This window comes from Salvelinus fontinalis, chromosome 31 (assembly GCF_029448725.1).
Source record: "Salvelinus fontinalis isolate EN_2023a chromosome 31, ASM2944872v1, whole genome shotgun sequence".
NCBI classification, from domain to species: Eukaryota; Metazoa; Chordata; class Actinopteri; order Salmoniformes; family Salmonidae; genus Salvelinus; species Salvelinus fontinalis.
In genome coordinates, this window is record NC_074695.1 from 42,090,102 (window position 1) to 42,113,631 (window position 23,530).

The 23,530-nt window shown below is 41.7% G+C and overlaps 1 protein-coding gene across 1 annotated transcript; it reads right to left on the reverse strand.

Annotated features, from left to right (window-relative positions):
* Nucleotides 1–5,753: 5,753 nt before the first annotated feature.
* Nucleotides 5,754–23,514, reverse strand: LOC129830289 (tyrosine-protein kinase SRK3-like). Its single transcript, XM_055892758.1, has 8 exons — nt 23,168–23,514; nt 15,510–15,631; nt 11,877–12,043; nt 8,782–8,929; nt 8,270–8,428; nt 7,800–7,981; nt 7,402–7,558; nt 5,754–7,175 (listed from the first exon to the last, which is right to left on the reverse strand). The coding sequence occupies exons 1-8, from the start codon at nt 23,512–23,514 to the stop codon at nt 6,976–6,978; spliced, it is 1,482 nt and encodes a 493-aa protein (XP_055748733.1). The 3' UTR covers nt 5,754–6,975.
* Nucleotides 23,515–23,530: the final 16 nt, after the last annotated feature.

Here is a 23,530-nt window from a genome sequence, read left to right on the forward strand (position 1 = left end):
AATATTTAAAAGGTAAAGGAAAAGCAATGGCTGCATGATGTTTAACGCCATCATCAGCAAGGAGATCTGTCAGAAGTGATGGCTCTCCCATCCTTAGATGCTCTCTCTTAATTTAATTCAATGGGCTTTATTGGCATGGGAAACATACGTTTACATTGCCAAAGCAAGTGAAATAGATAATTAACAAAAGTGGAATAAACAATAAATGAACAGTAAACATTACACTCACAAAAGTTCAAAAATAAAAAAGACATTTCAAATGTCGTATTATGTCTATATACAGTGTTGTAACAAAGTGCAAATAGTTAAAGTAAAAAAGGGAAAATACAACCAATACATATGAGTTGTATTTGCAATGGTGTTTGTTCACTGGTTGCCCTTTTCTTGTGGAGTTTATCAAAATTGGGATTCTTTTCAAATTATTTGTGGGTCTGAAATCTGAGGAAAATGCGTCTCTAATATGGTCATACATTTGGCAGGAGGTTAGGAAGTGCAGCTGTTTCCACCTAATTTTGTGGGAAGTGTGCACATAGCCTGTCTTATCTTGAGCCAGGTCTGCCTACGGTGGCCTTTCTCAATAGCAAGGCTATGCTCACTGAGTCTGTACATAGTCAAAGCTTTCCTTAAGTTAAAGTGGTCAGGTATTCTACCATTGTGTACTCTCTGTTTAGGGCCAAAAATAGCTTTCTAGTTTGCTCTGTTTTTTTGTTAATTCTTTCCAATGTGTCAAGTAATTATCTTTTTGTTTTCTCATGATTTACCAAGGTCTTATTGTGTTGCTGTCCTGGGGCTCTGTGGGGTCTGTTTGTGTTTGTGAACAGAGCCCCAGGACCAGCTTGCTTAGGGGACTCTTCTCCAGGTTAATCTCTCTGTTGGTGATGGCATTGTTATAGAAGGTTTTGGAATCGCTTCCTTTTAGGTGGTTGTAGAATTTAACAGCTCTATTCTGGATTTTGATAATTAGCCGGCATCGGCCTAATTCTGCTCTGCATGCATTATTTGGTGTTTTATGTTATACACCGAGAACATTTTTGCAGAATTCTGCATACAGTCTCAATTTGGTGTTTTTCCCATTTTGTGAATTCTTGGTTGGTGAGCGGATACCGTACCTCACAATCATGATGGGCAATGGGCTCTATGACTGATTTGACATAATTGGTATATCGAATTTTATGTTCCTTTTGATGGCATAGAAGGCATTGTCTCTCAGATCGTTCACAACTTTGTGGAGGTTACCTGTGGTGCTGATGTTTAGGCCGAGGGAGGGCTGTCTCTGCCTCTCTCTCTCTCAGCATGGCACAGACAGTTATAGAATGTTCTCACTCCATCCCAGCAGAAATGTCCCATCCACATAGTGATTTATTTTCTTCAGCTCAGCATTCTTAGGAAAACCTTTGCCACAAGTGGTGTTCTCTGTATTCCTACTGTAGTGGCATAGTGTAGAATATGTGACATCTCACAGACACATGTTAGCTATCTAGCTAGCTACAGCATACAGATATAGTTACACCAAGACTAATAAGAGTCATCAAGCGAAAGTCTTTACTTTACTCTCCGCCATTATTGTCAAAACATTTCTACAGTTCTGCACCTAATGAAAGGCACTGAGGCTAGTTAGATAGCTTGCTATAATGTTAGACTACAGTACATTTTAGGTATAGCAAACACAACTTGCTAGCTAAACTTAGCTTGTAGTGGAACTAGCTAGTTATGGCCGAATCCGTCACCAAATAGTACTGAACAATACTGCCTCGGTTAAAGCTGCAATATGCTTCCCGTTCTTAAGTTTAGTTTTTGCTTCTTTTACTTTTGGGTTTTGTACACCAGCTTCAAACAGCTGAAATACAATATGTTTAGTTAAGGAAAATATATTTCACAGCGGTTTGGAAGCTGTTGGGAGAAAAAAAATCATATCACTGAAATGTATTGAACTCACTTATTTGCGCAAATGTCAATGAACTTTTATATTAATTTCTCAAGTTTCATCAGGAAAATGTAAAATACTTGTAACGAGCATATCTGCCATTCTGTATGAACAAAAGTCCTTTGCGCTGGTGTTCCTGGAGAAACGCTTGCTTGGTTGGTAGTGGGACAGGAGGGACGAGTCTTTGGGGGTTGTTGGCACTGTGTGAAAACATAAAACAAATTGTTACTTCCGTAGTACATGGAACAATGCAATGTCATATTCCAGTATACACACACCAGTGTATCCTGTGAATTTGCCAAATAAACCTAGATTTTGATTTTAGATAACATAATATTGATGGAATATGAGTCAATTATAGTGAGAATGTACATACCATTTATGAATTTAACCGTCAATGAATTGATGCTTGGTAACATACTGGCCATGGTCTCACCTGAGAGAGAGGAGGTAGGTAAATATTCGAACTCAATGTAATTGTATATTCATTTCTCAAGTATACTCAAAATACTCGTAACGAGCGTAATGTAACGAGCGTAACTCGTAACGAGCGCCATTCTATATGAACAAAAGTTTCCTACCAAGCCCTTTGCACTGATGTTCCTGTAAAAACTCTTGCTTGGTTGGTAGTGGGACACGAGGGCTCTGTGGGGGTTGTTGGCACTGTGGGAAAGCATAAAACAATTTGTTACTTAAATAGTACACAGTACAATGTAATGTCATATTCCCTTATACACCCCACTGTATCTTGTGAATATGCCAAATAAATGTTGATTTTGAGTGAGAATGTACACACCAACACAGGATTATCCCTAATGCTGGCCCTGACCAACCAGGAAATTGCCCCTCACTATAGGTGCACTTCTCCACATGGCCAGACTTCTAGTGGTTTTCCCCACATGGCCAGACTTCTAGTGGTCTTCTCCACATGGCCAGACTTCTAGTGGTCTTCTCCACATGGTCAGACTTCTGGTGGTCTTCTCCACATGGCCAGACTTCTAGTGGTCTTCTCCACATGGCCAGACTTCTAGTGGACTTCTCCACATGGCCAGACTTCTAGTGGTCTTCTCCACATGGCCAGACTTCTAGTGGTCATCTCCACATGGCCAGACTTCTAGTGGTCTTCTCCACATGGCCAGACTTCTAGTGGTCTTCTCCACATGGCCAGACTTCTAGTGGTCATCTCCACATGGCCAGACTTCTAGTGATCTTCTCCACATTGCCAGACTTCTAGTGGTCTTCTCCACATGGCCAGACTTCTAGTGGTCATCTCCACATGGCCAGACTTCTAGTGATCTTCTCCACATTGCCAGACTTCTAGTGGTCTTCTCCACATGGCCAGACTTCTAGTGGTCTTCTCCACATGGTCAGACTTCTGGTGGTCTTCTCCACATGACCAGACTTCTAGTGGTCTTCTCCACATGACCAGACTTCTAGTGGTCTTCTCCACATGACCAGACATAGTGGTCTTCTCCACATGGCCAGACTTCTAGTGGTCTTCTCCACATGACCAGACTTCTAGTGCTCTTCTCCACATGACCAGACTTCTAGTGGTCTTCTCCCCTTTTAGTGCTCATCCTTGAAAAATGCCATAAGGTCTGAAATAGACATCAAAGTGGACATACTGTACAAACAATTATCTAGGCTAAGTAAAACATATATATATATTTTTTATCTAGCCTACCGATCTACTGCTCTGCTAATGAGCTAGCTAAAGTGTAGTCAGTGGCTAACTAAGACAGAGAGAAAGGGGACAGAAGAAGTCCAACACTTTATTCAATTCATCTCAGTACAGCACATGGATTCAGCATGGACTGGACGCAGAAGGTTTCTTGTGCTGGTGAACTGTAGCTGACAGTGTCAGCTAGAGAGGATGTTCAGGAGCTTCTTACAGGAATTTGTAGTTTTGCATGAGGTCTTCTCTGTTGCTATTTAGCATCTTAGAATTTTTGAGAGTAAATTGAGGCGAATATATTGATAAAATTCACTTTGTCCGAGAGAGAATTACACAGTTATCCAAACTTCATGCCAAGGTAAGCCTACACCAAACACATACTTCATTTGAAGTGTTTCTACAATCCCCTATGGGTAAAATGAATAGTGGGCAAATGATTGGAAGCATTTCCATGCTTGACCACTAGGTTTTAACAGTATTATGACGTTTCCACTGTGGTGCTCAATTAAATGTTTCAAGGACAAAATTACATGTATTTAAGTTTTTTTTTGTTGCAGTGTGGACAATAACTTCAGAACTTTCAAAACATTATACTTTAAGGATATTTTATATTTTATAAGGATATATTATATTTTCTTTTCCCAGACTCGCATTAAGCATCTCCAATGCAAAATAGTATCTCGAATCGGCTTCCTATTTCCTAACAAAGCATCCTTCACTAATGCTGCCTAACATACCCTCGTAAAACTGACTATCCTGCCAATCCTTGACTTCGGCGAAGTCATTTACAAAATAGCCTTTAACACGCTACTCAGCAAATTGGATGCAGTCTATCACAGTGCCATACGTTTTGTTACCAAAGCCCCATATACTACCCACCACTGCGACCTGTATGCTCTCGTTGGCTGGCCCTCGCTTCATATTCATCGCCAAACCCACTGGCTCCAGGTCATCTATAAGTCTTTGCTAGGTAAAGCCCCATCTTATCTCAGCTCACTGGTCATCATAGCAGCACCCACCCGTAGCACGCGCTCCAGCAGGTATATTTCACTGGTCACCCCCAAAGCCAATTCTTCCTTTGGCCGCCTTTCTTCCAGTTCTCTGCTGCCAATGACTGGAACGAATGGCAAAAATCACTGAAGCTGGAGACTCATATCTCCCTCACTAACTTTAAGCACCAGCACATAGCCCATCCAACTACCTCATGCCCATGCCCATACTGTTATTTATTTTTGCTCCTTTGCATCCCAGTATCTCTACTTGCACATTCATATTCTGCACATCTATCACTCCAGTGTTTAATTGCTAAATTGTAATTATTTCGCCACTATGGCCTATGTATTGCCTTACCTCCCTTATCCTACCTCATTTGCACACACTGTAAATAGACTTATTCTATTGTGTTATTGACGGTATGTTTGTTTATTCCATGTGTAACTCTGTGTTGTTGTTTGTGTCGCACTGCTTTGCTTTATCTTGGCCAGGTCGCAGAACTTTTTCTCAACTAGCCTACCTGGTTAAATAAAGGTGAAATAAAATATATATGTATTCATTTTTATGTTTAAGATTTAAGATATTTCACAGCGGTTTAGATGATACAATGATTCTCTACACTGTTTGTTTTGTCGCAAACTGAAATTAGGCAAACTATTACAATTTTAGCAACCAGGAAATGGCGGAAAGATTTATGCATATTTCAACTTTAAGGTGTCTGTAATAGAATAAACGTGGCAAAAATAAATGTAGATATTCCATGTATTTCTATAGTTCCAAAATGTTTTTACAATGGTGGGGGAGTGCCAAGATGAAAGCCCAGTGGCTTCAAAACAGCACCCACTGGTAGTCATCTAGTGTATGTATAAATCATTAATCTTACCTACAGTATGTAATAACCACATTTGTGCATACAATTATGGGAATTTTACCATTAAATATTCATACAGGCGTGTATAGGTAGCCTAAATTGTAAACTGTTAATTATTGTTAGTTTATACAGCTGGTTTCAGCAAGTAGCTTATCACTAAAAGATTAACCGTATAGGCCTATTCATATGAGGTCAGCAACAATGGACAGCTAAGTTTGGTGTGGCTTTCCCCTTATCGTATGGAGGATTGAAAAATATATTGGTTGGTCACACACAATGAAACAGGGCAGTTATCCCAAAAATATTTTATTATCATCATTTCTGTTAAATACCCAATGGCATAATCGAGAGGACACCTTCTCAAATATGGAAGAAACTCAAATCAAGGAAGAATAAATGACATTTATGGCTCATATTTCCAAAACTGTATTAGTACATCTCTAAATATCATGCGTTGACAGTTCAAAAAGTTGTCTTCCATTGGTAGAGCAGTAAATTCCAGAAGATGTCCTCTATGGCTCATCACTCTCCAGTCTCAATGGCCACGTCCTCCATCACTGTGTACTGTGTGAGCGAAGTCTCTATGAGCCATGTCTCTGTAGTGTAAACATACACAGAGTGTACTAAACATTAGGAACATCGTCCTGATATTGAGTTGCACCCCCTTTTCCCCTCAGAACGGCCTCAATTCGTCAGGGCATGTACTACAAGGTGTAGAAAGCGTTCCATTGGAATGCTTCCCACTGTTGTGTCAGCTTGGCTGAATGTCCTTTGGGTGGTGGACCATTCTTGATACACCCAGGAAACTGTTGAGGGTGAAAAACCCAGCAGCATTGCAGTTCTTGACACACAAACCAGTGTGCCTGGCCCCTACTACCCTATCCCGTTCAAAGGCACTTAAAATATTTTGTCTTGCCCATTCAACCTCTGATTGGGAAAGGGGGATACCTAGTCAGTTGTACAAATGAATGCATTCAAATGAAATGTGTCTTCCGCATTTAACCCAACCTCCCTAAATCAGAAAGGAGCGAAGGGCTGCCTTAATCCCACATACACAATCCATGTCTCAATTGTCTCAAGGCTTAAAAATCATTCTTAAAACTGTGTCCTCCCCTTTATCTACACTGATTGAAGTAGCTTTAAACAGGTGATATCAGGGATCATAGCTTTCACCTGGTCAGTCTATGTCATGGAAAGAGCTGGAGTTCCTAATGTTTTGTATAGTCAGTGTATAGGCACTCTCTGTAGGACTGGTCATTTGGCCTGTGTGCAGTGGGGCATACTGTAGCATAGGGCATCCGTGTGCTTTAACAGTGGCCCCACTTCTCCTGCCCTCCTCCAGGAAGAGCTTTATATTGCACATAACCTTGATTTAAAAACCACCAAGAGAACCGGCAAAATAGACTACAGCCTGTTAAAAAAAGGATCACCATTTCAGACAATGTCTTGCAGTCCCCTCTGCTTTGTAGTGTCTATGTCAGTGCAGTCACACATTGGCCTCCTCCTTCAGCTCTAGACCTCAATGGTCTTGAAGTAGATGCGGGTGTAGATGGTGTCTAGCTGGCTGTGCAGGGCGTGGAAGGAGGGCCGCTTGGAGGCCTCGGCATTCCAGCAATCCAACATGATGCGATAGATGTTGGGGGGACACCTACTGGGAGAGGGCAACCTGTAGCCTGTCGACAGGAGCTCCAGCACCTCCGTATTGCTCTTCCCTGTGTGTGTGTGTGTGAGAAGAGAGAGAAAGAAAGAGAGAGAAGAAAAATATTAAATCAGGAAGAAATATCCTTCAGAGGGAAATATTGAAAAGCATTTTTACAGATAGAGGTAATAGATTAACTGTCATGAGGATTGACGGTTCCTCTTGTGATAACGTGGTGTATAATTGTAAAAAAACAAAATAGAGTCCAGAGAATATGGTCTTGAAAAGGTTTGACACACCGTCGTATGGCATCTTTCCTCGTGACATCATCTCGTAGAGCAGTACACCGAAGGACCAGACGTCAGACTTGACGGAGAAGCGCTGATAGAGAGCAGCCTCAGGGGCTGTCCATCTCACTGGGATCTTAGTGGTTCTACTGGCCGTGTACACACTGTCCTACACACACACACGTTTACATATCATTTTTTCCCATATTCCCTTTTCTGGAAATGTCCAGAAAAAAATTGCTTTTTAAGCAAGAACTTTCCTTGCTTCATCTGAGTGAACATTTTTTCCTTAAAGCAGATAGGTCAGCCCAACATACAGTATATTTTTCTACAGCATTTTTTAAAACTTTACTTATTGGCTGTTCTCGCTCTTAATTTCCCCACACATTTCACATCCATTCCATCCTTACCTTAATGATCCGTGCCAGGCCAAAGTCAGCCACCTTACAGACCAGGTCATCTCCCACCAGGATGTTCCTGGCCGCCAGGTCCCGGTGCACAATGTGTCGGTCCTCCAGGTAGGCCATGCCCTCACCAACCTGGCTGCCCATGTAGATGAGGTGGGCAGAGGTTAGCACCTGACCCTCCGGCGCTGGAACAGCACAGGGAGCAGACTGGTTTGGATCGATCATTGTAGGGTCTGAATAGTTACTCAATTGCCCCAACATATACCTTTACTGGTTTTCGATACCAAAATTATCTTGGTTCGGTTACTGTTGGAGCAATCAAGCCCTGAGCCCTATACATTATTTTTTTCTCCATCTTATCACCCTATGAAAAGTTGTGTGTGTGTTGACTACAAGTGTTATGTGTTCACAGATGATTATGTTGATCAATAACATACACTGCATGCAGCCGAACATGTGGGTGTGTAACTCACTGCCCAGATAGGACTTGAGGCTGCCCTTGGTCATGAGCTCAGTGACTATGTAGACAGGCTCTCCTCTGGAACACAGGGCCAACAGCTGGATGAGCTTGGGGTGGTGGAGGTTCTTCAGGGCCTGGATCTCCTTCACGAACTCATCCAGCTTAGTGTCCTCTGCAGGAGAGACAAAAAGACAGAGCGAGGCTGAGAACAGTGCTCTTCAGGTTGGAGTGTGAGAGATAAGGAGCTTAGGACTGACCTTATGACGCATTATAAATCACTTCATGAACAAGGCGAGGGCCCTGATCTGAATGGACTGACTTGGTGAGCGAGTGTGTAATTTTGTTGGCCTGCAATAACGTTTTACCATTGCAGCATGTTGTTGAAAATAATTCCCTCATCAATTCGTCAAGTTGAATTTGATCAGTGATCATGCCCAGAAAGACTACGCCAAAATTCTGCTTGTAGTGTGCGGAATAATGTATAACACTGTAGTTAATATGATAGTAGAGAGCTAGCATGCTTACCTTGTTTAAGCATCTTGATGGCCACCCTTTTTTTCTGGCTGGTCCACAGGGCCTCCCACACCTCTCCAAAGTGTCCCTCCCCCAGCTTCACGTGCAGTTTAAACTCCTCCCGAGGACACTCCCAAGGCTCCATGTCAAACAGCTCTCTCTGAGGACACCACAACACCATTGTTACGACCAGCATCATACAAATGGACACCACAACACTGTTACAGCCACACAGAACTCACAGCTACCGAGTATGGCGAATACTTTCAAATACTTGAGCTGCGCTGCATTTTGTTTGCCCAATTCAATGGAACCAATTAAGTAGTCCCGAAATTGCAAACTCCAAGCTTAATTAAGCATGTGTGATGCTCAGATAGGGATATCTTTGAATGTACTAAAGCTAACACAGGCTCTTTTAAAAATACACATTTATCATTGATCATTAACTGCTACAAAAGAAATGTGTCAATCAAGAAATGATCAATAAATAATCTACATCAGGGTTCCCCAACTGGTGGCAGGGTGGTTTTATTTTCAGAACAAAAAAAGATACAGTACCAGTCAAAAGTTGACACCAACTCATTTACGGGGTTTTCTTTATTTTTACTATTTTCCACAATGTAGAATAATAGTGAAGGCATCAAAACTATGAAATCATGTAGTAACCAAATAAAAGTTTTAAAAAATGTCTTTCCTTCTTAATACGTTTGTGCCAAATCAGTTGTGTTGTGACAAGGTAGGGGTGGTATACAGAAGATAGCACTATTTGGTAAAAGACCAAGTCCATATTATGGCAAGAACAGCTCAAATAAGCAAAGAGAAACAACAGTCCCATCATTACTTTAAGACATGAAGGTCAGTCAATCTGGAAAATTTCAAAAACTTTGAAAGTTGCAGCGGATAAGTTCATTAGAGTTACCAGCTTCAGAAATTGCAGCCCAAATAAATGCTTTGAGTTCAAGTAACAGACATCTCAACATCAACTGTTCAGAGGAGACTGTATTAAATCAGGATTTCATGGTCGAATTGCTGCAAAGAAACCACTACTAAAAGGACACCAATAAGAAGAAAATACTTGCTTGGGCCAAGAAACACAAGCAATAGACATTAGACCGGTGGAAATCTGTCCTTTGGTCTGATGAGTCCAAATTTGAGATTTTTGGTTCCAACCAGACGTGTCTTTGTGGGACGCAGAGTAGGTGAACGGATGATCTCCGTGTGTGGTTCCCAACGTGAAGCATGGAGGAGGAAGTGTGATGATGTGGGGGTGCTTTGCTGGTAACACTGTCAGTGATTTATTTAGAATTCAAGGCACACTTAACCAGTATGGCTACCACAGCATTAAGCAGCGATACACCATCCCATCTGGTTTGCGCTTAGTGGGATCATCATTTGTTTTTCAACAGGACAATGACCCAACACACCTCCAGGCTGTGTAATGGCTATTTGACCAAAAAGGAGTGTGACAGGGTGCTGCATCAGATGACCTGGCCTCCACAATCACCCGACCTCAACCCAATTGAGATGGTTTGGGATGAGTTGGACCGCAGAGAAGGAAAAGCAGCCAACAAGTGCTCAGCATATGTGGGAACTCCTTCAAGAACGTTGGAAAAGCATTACAGGTGAATCTTCTTGAGAGAATGCCAAGAGTGTGCAAAGCTGTCATCAAGACAAAGGGTGGCTACTTTGAATCTAAAATATATTTAGATTTGTTTAACACTTTTAATTACTACATGATTCCATGTGTTATTTCATAGTTTATGTCTTCACTACTATTCTACAATGTAGAAAATAGTAAAAATAAATAAAAACCCTTGAATGGTGGGTCCAAACTTTTGACTGGTACTGTATATATTTTTTTGCATTTTCCTTGTTGTACATAAAATACTGTAACACCAAAAAATCAGGTCCAAGGGATTGTAATTTTGGAAATCTGTTCCACACTATTCTCACACATAATAGTGATCATATACAAATGTAAGCAAGGTTTGAAAATATTATGTTTTAGTCAAATATTATTTAGTTTGGGCTTCTTGCGGGGCCGCCCGACCATCCACTCAGGAGAAGAAAAAAAACGTCCTACGGCTGAATCTCGTTGATGATCCCTGATCTTTATATACTTTAATTACTGTGGAATTAACATTGTGATGGTCTTGGAAAATCTAACTACACAACACAATTAAATGAAGAAAAGACAAATAGACTTGTAAAAAAAAAAGCTAATTTCAATCTCATGAAGAGGTCAAACAGTCTTGGTATGAGCTTCTCATGTACTCTTCTCTTTAGTCAAATTGAACATAAAAATAAAAAGTAGCCTTGCACGAGCCTTGGCTTGTGCAAGCCAGAACAGCTCATAGGAGCAGGAGCCCATCTCCTGTTTCCGTAGCGTGGGGCAGCTTCATGTACAAGTACACCCTTTGGACAGGATGCTAGTCTAATGCAGGGCCTTACCTCCAATCTATCTCCTTAATGCGGAGTGCTAAGCAGAGATTATTTAGAGTCTTTGGTATGAATCGGACGGGGATCGAACTCTCAACCTTCCAATCTCAGGGCGGACACTAACCACAAGGCCACCGAGTTGGTCAAATTGAACATGTAGGACAGAAATGATTTTGGATACAATAAAACTACATCTACAATCAAATTGTGTATGAAATGGCAACAGTATCAGTCTAACAGCTAAGAAAGATAAAGGCTAACACTATAAAAATGTAAATAAATTAATTGAAAAGTAGAACATTTTGAAATAACAAAATGGTGAACTAAAACGGGCCTGGAGTGAAGGGCAAGCGTGTGTGTCTGTGTGGCTTTCCACGGCCTCAGATTCAGTCTCATCGTCTCCACTCGAAAGGAAGAGAGAAGAGACTGGAATCACGGAGAGGCCTCCAGTAAAAACAGCCTGATCCCTGCCTCTACACTACATTTTCTTGATTCCCTAATGATGTCAAAGTAAAACACATATTTCTAACAAATATGATTTGATTGAGGGAATATATGGCCCAAAAACTAACATATTCACCATCCAAAATAAAATTAAAATAACTGGATTGTGAATGGTATCCACAAAGTGTAAGTGTGTGTGAGAGAGTTGGTTGGTACACACACACCTGCTGTGCACATGGCTCATCCAGAGGCACTCCTAGACTCCTGGAGTTGTTCTGGTAGTATCGGATCAACTCCTCCAGAGTGGCAAAGGAAATCTTGTCCGACACAAAGTATGCCCCAATCAATGAACGCTGGATTCGGAAATGGAAGACTTTCCCACTGTTTCTGCCTATGGACAAGGCAAACATGATTAGATCTTTAAAAAAAAATAAAAAAAACATTTCAAAGAGTGGTGACAAACTCCAAAAGCATTTATTTTTTTAAATTGTACATGTCTCACACACGCTTGACCAAATGAATCACAACTTGACATACAAGCATTGACTTAGAGATTGCTCTCTCGGTTTACAGTACAGTGGGTGATGAGATGTAGGAGGTTTGCAACTAAAGAAGTATTTCATTGCCACCCACTGGTGAATGAACGGTAGCAGTCCTTTTACACCATTGTTTCCACTGGTATTTTCAGATTATTTAATAAGGAATGGTGGCATAACAGCATAGAATTACATATTAGAACTCTGTTTAATGTAATGTATTATACAACGTGTGGGTCTAATCCTGAATGCTGATTGGTTAAAACGGCATTCCAACCGGTGTCTATTTCACAAGTTACCACCGGCTAAATCTATGACGTTGAAATGCCTATTTACTCTGTTCCATCTCACTGCGCAATCCACGGTCTCATCAACCCTGCCAGGAAATGTATGGACTTGATCTCCACTATAAAAAGCATCTAGACATCTCCTCCCATTTCTTTTAGACTGGCATTTGGTTTTCAACAGCAGAGATTTGTATAAACCTTGCCGTCTCTCCGACCTTTTCAATATTGAATTGCGATCTCCACCGTCCCATATAAAGTGAATGTGTCCGAACGACACTGACAGCAAATTGAGCTGGTTGTCATAGCAGCATACAACACTTTTCAGTTGACTGCCTAAATTGATACTTTGTTGCGAAAACTGCGGAACATTTCTTTTGATCTTTTCGGCGGTATGAGTATGGATGAATGGGAAAAATAGATGGCAATAATACCCAGGCATGCAGATTTGGAGGATACTGCATTGAATGTCCGAGAGAAAAGCAGGAACGGAAAAAACACAGTTAAGAATACAAACTGGGCTGTGTGTTGCTTCGATGGCTGGATAGCAGAGATTTAAAAAAAAGTTTGACTTCAAAACTGTCACTAAGGAAGAGTTGAACATCCTCCGACAGTTTTATGGAAATGTATGACATGGGAAGGGGGAGCCATACAGCATAAATAGCTACCTGGCACTCCGTAGTGGGCTCAACCAGTTTCTAAATGACCCACCCATCGGTAGCAACTTGTGCCTTATGAAGGACACTGAATTTACCACCTCCAATCATGTATTTCTGGGCAACATCAAACAGCTAAGGCGGCAAGGAATTTATATCCATCACTGATAAAGACATGGCCCAGCTCCAAAACTCCCAGGCTCTGAATCCCGGTACACCAAGGGGTCTGGTCCAGAAAGTGTGAATCCCGGTACACCAAGGGGTCTGGTCCAGAAAGTGTGGCTCGACCTCCAGTTACATCTGGGTCGAAGAGGAAAAGAGGGGAATAGACAAAAGCCCAACTCATTCCTCGTAAAAACAAGACGAGAACGGTCTACGGTATGTTGTTCATAGCCTGTTTGTGTCATTTCTAAGTTGCACTCGTAATTAGGCTACTGGAAAACAATATAACACATTCTCTCAGATACGCCACTCTCGCATATAACAAGGCCACACAAAGAATCTGGACCCAAGGGAGAGGGGCAGGGAGTCCAAGAGGGGATTCATGTTCGAGCAGCCAGGGAACCCACTATGTCCGGTGTCATCACTGGGGAAATATCGATCGAAATGCCCGGAGAACGCCCTTGCATTTTTATCTCCATCCAAGGAGAGGAGAGTGTATCCGGGACTCGATCTGGTACACGTCAGAGCCGATGGGCGTGAACTATCTGGCAGCACTTCTACCCAATATCTGCAGGGCAGCGGAAACAGCTACATACACAAATCACAGCATCAGGACCACGACAGTCCAGAAACTGGCCAATGCTGGTTTAGAAGCGAGGGAGATTGTCAGTCAGTGGGCATCGTGCGAAGGTTCGCTCCATAGCTACTGGCGTCCGCTCTCGTTGGTTGGCCCTCGCTTCATACTCGTCTCCAAACCCACTGGCTACAGGTTATCTACAAGTCTCTGCTAGGTAAAGCCCCGCCTTCTCAGCTCACTGGTCACCATAGCGGCACCCACTCGTAGCACGCGCGCCAGCAGGTATATCTCACTGGTCACCCCCAAAGCCAATTCCTACTTTGGTCGTCTTTCCTTCCAGTTCTCTGCTGCCAATGACTGGAACAAACTTCAAAAATCTCTGAAGCTTCCCCTACTGTATTTATTTAGCTCCTTTGCACCCCATTATTTCTACTTTGCACATTCTTCCACTGCAAATCTACCATTCCAGTGTTTTACTTGCTATATTGTATTTACCTCGCCACCATGGCCTTTTTTTGCCTTTACCTCCCTTATCTCACATTGTATATAGACTTATTTTTCTACTGTATTATTGACTGTATGTTTTGTTTATTCCATGTGTAACTGTGTTGTTGTATGTGTCGAATTGCTATGCTTTATCTTGGCCAGGTCGCAGTTGCAAATGAGAACTTGTTCTCAACTAGCCTACCTGGTTAAATAAAAGGTGAAATAAAAAATAAAATACCGACAGAAAACGCTGGGGCAACATCCTGGCCGAAAACAAAGAGAACACTGTAGCACCATCAACACCTAAAAGGCTGAAGCAAGTCAGCAGAAGTAGTAGCAGACTCCGACAGATAAATGTGACATACAATAAGTAGTTATGTCAGCTGTGGTGGATAACAAAGAGACTGTTTCATTTAGTAAAATCAGCTCAAATGAATGTCATGGCGTGTCTTTCTTTTGTCTGACCAGTGTCTTGACAAGAGAGCAATTTTGTTTCTGCCAGGCAAAGTCACGCATCAGAAGTTCCTTGCTATGGATGTATCCAAGTCAATCTTAACTAGAAAACAGCTTCAACAAATGCAAATGCAGCTACTTTGCTTTCATTCTGGCTACACTTTTTGACGTGACTGTAAAAGCAAGCCAGGGATAAGAACGTTGCCAGTCAGTATGGCAATGGAACATTTAGAACCAACGACTGGGTCGCGTCCATAGATACAGAACAAACAGAACGAACGACTGCGTCGCGTCTCTAGCAACCCTAGATGTGTCGGGACTATATCTTGTGGAAGGATGAAATAGTACGAATAAATTAAAATCAAAATAACGTTTCATGAAAATATGTTTATCATTATTTGAATATGCTGGTAACCCGTTGTATAAAAGTGATAATGCCCTCAAAGCCGGTGTTGGATATAGTGGCTGGAACACCCGTGCCAATATATTCAACAAACACCGGCTTCTGGGGCATTATCAGTGGAATAGGATCTCTATGGGTAACAATGGGCTCTTTCTGGTATTTACTACAATGAATTCAACAGAGTGTGTAGGCTACCATATGGAGCCTATGGCACTTGTTAGTTTCTTTGGAATTCATTAACAATGTACTTAATAGGTTAACATAAAGTAATTATAACGTTGCCATGCAATATTGGCTTACCTGAGATGGTGTATTCATCGCTGTGGCTCTCGCTGATGCGCACCAGGAACGAGCCATCCTTATTCTGAGAGGCCAGGAGCAGTTTCTCAGCCTTCACCCGGTTAATGTTCCCATAGTACCACCTCAACAGACAGACAGACAGATGGATGAACAGACAGGGAAAGAGGCAGACAGTCAGTCACAGGAAAAAAAAGAGACATGCACAATTGCACACAAGCAGACAAGAGCACACACCCCCCGACAGCAACACACAAACACACGACACGCTGGTGCGATTGGATGAACATGATGAGGTAGGCTAAGGTGTTCTCACACTTGGTCCCTTTCAGACAATGTGCGTGAACTCGGTGCAGTTCATGAAGTTGTTTATTATTATTATTTTTTAAATTAAATGAATAATACATTTCACATTTACATAAGTATTCAGACCCTTTACTAAGGAATTACAGCCTCAAGTCTTGTGGCGACCTGTCATTCAGGGCAGTTGGGGCAGAGCACCACCTGTTTTGAGCCCTACATTTTTAGCTTGTCTGTTTTACATGTTATTTTGGCATTACAGTATTTTGCAATTGCTAACAAGCTTCGGTCAATACTGAAGCCACTTTTTCAAAACTCTTCACACAGTCTCCGTTACCAACATGCATCTTGGCCAAACAGTTCATCTCACCTCCAAAACTCACTCAAACCACTTCATACATGTCTCAAAATAAGCTCGTTCACACTGGCAACAGTTCTCACTCAGAAAGCATACATTTTCACTCATAAAAACACTGACCTCAAAACACTAATAGGGAGCATTACATAAATTAACTTTTTTCTTTGAAGTTTGAATGATTTTTCACATAAATCAGTATTTCATTATAAAATAAGAATAACACCTTTTCACTTTGACTGTACTGAAGTATATGTAACAAGAATGAATGAATCAGAAATGCATCAATTTGCTTCAATAGCCTTTATTTGTTCTATATCTTTGCATATAGTAATTTACTTGTGAAAAATAAAGTGTTTGAAACAAAAAGCAAATTCCAGGGCTGCAATAATAATTACATCAACATGTATAGTATAAATCACTCATACTATACAGTACTGTGATAGATCTAGTTCTCGCTCTCTGCTGCATTTGGCCACAAGTTCTCATCAACATCACATCTGATGTCTTCTCTGGAAAGTATCTTCTGGAATGTCTAATCCAACCCTGGCAGTCTTCAGGAGAAGTGTCTCCACACCCTGGCAGTCTTCAGGAGAAGTGTCTCCACACCCTGGCAGTCTTCAGGAGAAGTGTCTCCACACCCTGGCAGTCTTCAGGAGAAGTGTCTCCACACCCTGGCAGTCTTCAGGAGAAGTGTCTCCACACCCTGGCAGTCTTCAGGAGAAGTGTCTCCACACCCTGGCAGTCTTCAGGAGAAGTGTCTCCACACCCTGGCAGTCTTCAGGAGAAGTGTCTCCACACCCTGGCAGTCTTCAGGAGAAGTGTCTCCACACCCTGGCAGTCTTCAGGAGAAGTGTCTCCACACCCTGGCAGTCTTCAGGAGAGGTGTCTCCACCCCACATGCATCGCATCCAGTAAGGACATCTGGATGGTGGTCATAAACCTTCCACCTCCACGCAGAGAAAAAACCCATAGAGGAGTTTAGGAACAGGGAGTATGGAGGCAGGAATAGGACTGACATCCTGGGATGTGCAGCAAACCAGTCTAACTGCAGCAGAGTGGTGGAATGCCACATTATCCCACACAACAACGAAGGTAGGGGAGTTTCTTGCCCCTCTCCTCCGCTGGCACAAGTCGATTATGCAGGTCATCCAGAAAATAAAAATGAGCCTTTCTATGGGGTGGTTTGTGTAACAGCAAACCATCATTGGACAGTGCTGCACACATTGTGATGTTAGCTCCTCTTTGGCCTGGGACATGTACGGTTGCTCTCTGTCCAATCACATTTCTTCCCCTGCGGCGTGTTTTTGCCAGGTTGAATCCAGCTTCATCCACAAAGATGAATGTGCAGTTTGTCTGTTTGGTAACGAGACTAAAAACAGGACACTTGGGTAGGCTTTCAACTGAAATTGCAATCAGCTGTGTTTGGAATGTTTAAATGTTCTCGTGAGATTCTCCGTTTCAATCTGGTTACTGCAGAAATGTACGACATTTGCCATCATTCTGTTTTGAATGTGTTAACAGTTTTGGAAACAGTGTGTTAGCGTTTGAAAACGTGCTGCAAATATGGTTGAGTTCATGGATATCGGAGAATGTGGTCATTGAATGCATTTTGTGTGAAAGCAATGGAAAATGATTCACAGTTTGGTTCACATACACTTCTGTTTCGCTGACTATGTGAAGAGTTTTGACCAATGCATGTTAGCAATTGAAAAAAACTAATACGTGTCACATCAGTTTGCAAACAATGTAAAAAAAAAAGAATATATATCAGTGAGTTAATAAAGCCACATACAAACATAGTCTCTTTTTTGTTTTCTTGAGTAAGGCAGCTCCAAAATGCAGGTGTTTCAGCCTAGCTCAGTGCTTTCTGTGGTGGGGCAAGCCAGCAGAAAATATGGAGCGTTGTGCCGTAATTGGCTCAGTGTTCTGTCTTACATGAGGACTTATTTTTTTGTGCAGTGTGAACCCTCCAAATGAACTCCGACCCCTAAAAAAGAGCAACACCGTTTCCCCTGCCATAACCCCTCACATTAGTGCCACAAAAGAGGAGGATGATGTGACGGTTCGGAGAAAAGAAACCCGAGCCGTTTTTGGGATATTGATTAGCGATTGTCAAGGAGTTTTTAGTTCAGATTATTTGTTTGCAATATGTCATCTATAGGCTAAGAAAGCTTCTTATTCAATTGTGGGGTTTGGATAGTTTAAGATGTTGTTTGGTGAGAATTTCAATCAAAAGTACAAAATCAATTCTAGCTCTTAAAGGGGCAATAGCCTAAATTGTGTGTACAATTTTCAATTACAGCGCTATTTATTCTGTTACCAATAATATTTACATGTTAATAGTACTGGATCTTCTGATTACAAATATTATGTCTCATCTTTTAACTAAATGCAATCTATTAGCGTCCAAAATGTAAGTAGGTATATCTACTGTAGCATTCCAATAACACATTCTGATGGAATGGCTTGTCCTGCACTTTGGGGTTTCTATTGCAAAGCCATCAGACTGTTAAATAGTCACCACTAGCTGACCCCCAGTACCCTGCACAGAACTTTAGTCACTAGACGGCTACCACCCAGTTACTCTCCCATGCACCTTAGGGCAACAGCCTCTATGTACATAGTCATGGAACAGTGGTCACTTTAATAATGCTACTCTGGTCACTTTAAATAATGTTTACATACCGTTTTACCCACTTATAGTTGAAGTCGGAAGTTTACATACACCTCAGCCAAATAAACTGAGTTTAAATGTTTCACAATTCCTGACATTTAATCCTAGTAAAAATTCCCTGTCTTAGGTCAGTTAGGATCACCACTTTATTTTAAGAATGCGAAATGTCAGAATAATAGTAGAGAGAAGGATTTATTTCAGCTTTTGTTTCTTTCGTCACATTCCCAGTGGGTCAGAAGTTTACAAACACTCAATTAGTATTTGGTAGCATTGCCTTTGAAAATTGTTTAACTTGGGTCAAACGTTTTGGGTAGCGTTCCACAAGCTTCCCACAATAAGTTGGGTGAATTTTGTCCCATTCCTCCTGACAGAGCTGGTGTAACAGTCAGGTTTGTAGACCTCCTTGCTCGCACACGCTTTTTCAGTTCTGCCAACAGCTTTTCTATAGGATTGAGGTCAGGGCTTTGTGATGGCCACTCCAATACCTTGACTTTGTTGTCCTTAAGCCATTTTGCCACAACTTTGGAAGTAACTAATACAAAATAGAACCTGGTTATTTTCACCCACACTAAAACAGTTTATTTTTTAAACATATGAAAAAAATATATTTTTATAATTATATATATATATAAAAGAAAAAAGTAACCATTCACAGTTGGAAGGACAAGTACCAGTACTACAAGCATTGTCCATTTGGAAGACCCATTTGCAACCAAGCTTTAACTTCCTGACTGATGTCTTGAGATGTTGCTTCAAAATATCGACATAATTTTCCTCCCTCATGATGCCATCTATTTTGTGAAGTGCACCAGTCCCTCCTGCAGCAAAGCACCCCCACAACATGATGCTGCCACCCCCGTGCTTCACGGTTGGGATGGTGTTCTTTGGCTTGCAAGCATCCCCCTTTTTCCTCCAAACATGACGATGATCATTATGGCCAAACTGGTCAGATGAAACAAAAATAGAACTGAGGACATTTCTCCAAAAAGTACGATCTTTGTCCCCATATGCAGTTGCAAACCGCAGTCTGGATTTTTTAATGGCGGTTTTGGAGCAGTGGCTTCTTCCTTGCTCAGCGGCCGTTCAGGTTATGTCGATATAGGACTCGTTTTACTGTGGATATAGATACTTTTGTACCGGTTTCCTCCAGCATCTTCACAAAGTCTTTTGCTGTTGTTCTGGGATTAACTTATCCTCTGCAGCAGAGGTAACTCTGGGTCTTCCTTTCCTGTGGCGATCCTCACGAGAGCCAGTTTCATCATAGCGCTTGTTGCTGTTTGTGACTGCACTTGAATAAACTATCAAAAATCTTTACATTTTCCAGATTGACTGAACTTCATGTCTTCAAGTAATGATGGACTGTCATTTCTCTTTGCTCATTTTAACTGTTCTTGCCATAATATGGACTTGGTCTTTTACCAAATAGGGCCATCTTCTGTATACCACCCCTACCTTGTCACAACACAACTGATTGGCTCAAACACATCATTTTGTGTAATTTCTTCTTAAACTTAAGGCACACCTGTTAATTGAAATGCATTCCAGGTGACTACTTCATAAAGCTGGTTGAGAGAATGCCAAGAGTGTGCAAAGCTGTCATCAAGGAAATGGTTGGTTACTTTGAAGAATCTAAAATATATTTTGATTCATTTAACACTTTTTTGGTTACTACATGATTCCATGTGTGTTATTTCATAGTTTTGATGTCTTCACTATTATTCTACAATGTAGAAAATAGTAAAAATAAAGAAAAACCCTTGAATGAGTCAGTGTTCAAACTTTTGAGTGGTACCATAAATACACAGTGCCGTCGGAAAGTATTCAGACCTTGACTTTTCACATTTTGTTATGTTACAGCCTTATTCTAAAATGGCTGAAATAAACTTCAGAAATCTACACAATAGCCCATAAAAAAGGCAAACAGTTTAGATTTTTTGGGGAAATGTATTAAAAACAGGAATACCTTATTTACATAAATATTCAGACCCTTTGCTATGAGACTCGAAATTGAGCTCAGGGTCATCCTGTTTCCATTGATCATCTTTGAGATGTATCTACAACTTGATTGGAATCCACCTGTGGTAAATTCAATTGATTGGGCATGATTTGGAAAGGCACACACTGGTCTAGATAAGGTCCCACAGTTGACAGTACATGTCAGAGCAAAAACCAAGCAATGAGGTTGAAGGAATTGTCCGTAGAGCTCCAAGACAGGATTGTGTCAAGGCACAGATCTGGGGAAGGGTACCAAAACACTTCTGCAGCATTGAAGGTCCCCAAGAACAGTGGCCTCTTTCATTCTTTAATGGAAGAAGTTTGGAACCACCAAGACTACCTAGAGCTGGCTGCCTGAACAAACTGAGCAATCGGGGGAGAAGGGCCTTGGTCAGGGAAGTGACAAAGAACCCGATGGTCACTCTGATAGAGCTCTAGAGTTCCAGAAGGACAACCATCTCTGCAGCACTCCACCAATCACGCCACCATACAGGTAGAGGGACCAGACGGAAGCCATGCCTCAGTTAAAGGCACATGACAGCCCACTCGGAGTTTGCCAAAAGGCACCTAAAGACTCTCAGGCCATGAGAAACAAGATTCTCTGGTCTGATGAAACCAAGATTGAACTCTTTGGCCTGAATGCCAAGCGTCACATCTGGAGGAAGCCTGGCACCATCCCTACGGTGAAGCATGGTGGAGGCAGGATTTTCACTAGATGCTGCGGGCAATTGTTTCCATTCAGCCACAAGAGCATTAGTGAGTTCGGGCACTGATGTTGGGCGATTAGGTCTGGCTCGCAGTTGGCGTTCCAATTCATCCCAAAGGTGTTCAATGGGGTTGGAAGAGGGGCTCTGTGCAGTCCAGTCAAGTTATTCCACACTAATCTCAACAAACTATTTCTGTATGGACCTCACTTTGTGCACGGGCATTGTCATGCTGAAACAGGAAAGGGCCTTCCCCAAACTATTGCCACAAAGCTGGAAGCACAGAATCGTCTAGAATGGAATAGTATGCTGTAGCGTTAATATTTCCCATCACTGGAACTAAGAGGCCTAGCCTGAACCATGAAAAACAGCCCCAGTCCACTATTCCTCCTCCACCAAACTTTACAGTTGGCACTATGCATTCAGGCAGGTAGCGTTCTCCTGGCATCCATCAAACCCAAATATTATTCTACAATGTAGAACATATTAAAAATAAAGAAAAACACTTGAATGAGTAGGTGTGTCCAAACTTTTGACTGGTCCTGTATATAATATTTATTTATACTCCGGACTCCAACATTGCTCGTCCTAATATTTCTATTTCTTAATTCCATTATTTTACTTTTTCGATGTGTATTGTTGTTAGGTATTACTGCACTGCTGGAGCTAGGAACACAAGCATTTCGCTACAACCGCAATAACATCTGCTAAATATGTGTCCGTCCAAGCAAATTTGATTTGAAAAAACCCAGAGTGCATTGAGTGAACGTTGGAAAAAGATATCGGTTAGTTTCTCAATGTGAATGCAAAGAGGATTCAGACCACAAAATAGGTGACATGAACTGGCAAAAGAGTGGAGTCCTCATTCAAAGACAAGGGCAGTGTGAACACAAAGAGAACAGAGTTATTTAGCTTCTTCTTTTTTTACCCCAGAGTTCACTTTAAAGCGGTCTGTGTGTGAAAACACCCTTCTAGCTGCTTTGAGTGGAAAAGTAGGTGTGGTTTATAGGCTAGACTGCAGCCAAATAGTAAGGAAGGCTATTCACACTTATTATCAAGAATGGGTGCGGTGCACCTGTGCTGTTCAGCAAACGCCATGCACATTTCCATGGTCAGGTTTCACCTGAAACTGTCAGGTGTGGGTGTGAGCTGAGTGGAAAGCTTACCGTAGTTGCCAAAAGTTGTGTATCGACTGCTGTACCTAGTGTGGTTCTGAAAGCTACAACTTTGCTGCACTTGCACCAATCTGACCACAAAAGCAGGAATTATTTGTATAGCCACATAGGCCTACAGAAACGTAATACAGTGTGATTGTTATACACTACAATGTTGTGCACTGTGCAGTAGTGAATAGGAAGGGAGGGATGGGTGCTGCATTGTCACTTCTCTGTTAACACTGTCCTTATTAAATCTGAACAAGGCCTATTTGAATGAATGATCATAAGGCCAAATCGTGTTTATGCAGGCTCAATTAACATTATGTTGAAGATAGCCTACCTTCTTGATAAACCTGGTAGACATAGTTGATAAACATGGTCCTACACAATATATTGGACATGGTGAATTGTCAAAAGCATATTATGAATGAAACAATATTGAGGTTGCTCCCGCTCACAGAAGCGCCACTCACTTGTGATTAGCAAACTCGTCCTGTAAAATGGCCACATAAGTAGCCGGGACCAGTCCGGACTCCATCGAACCGGTAAGTTTCTTGGCAAGCACATAATCCCCCCTCTTTTCTATTACCGACAGCTTGTCCCCTTCCTTGATAGTCAGCTCCTCCTCGCTCCGGGCTTCGAAATCGAACAGAGCCGCATAGAGCTGAGTCGGTTTCTTCTTGGGGGAAGGAGCACGGATATCACCTGAAATAGTGGGGATTTCGGCTGGTCGGGTGATATTTGGGTAATGGAATTCGGGCCATATCCAGTTCCACAGCCGACTACAACATGGCATGCAACAACGACAACAACCCTCCATCCCAAACCAATAGCAA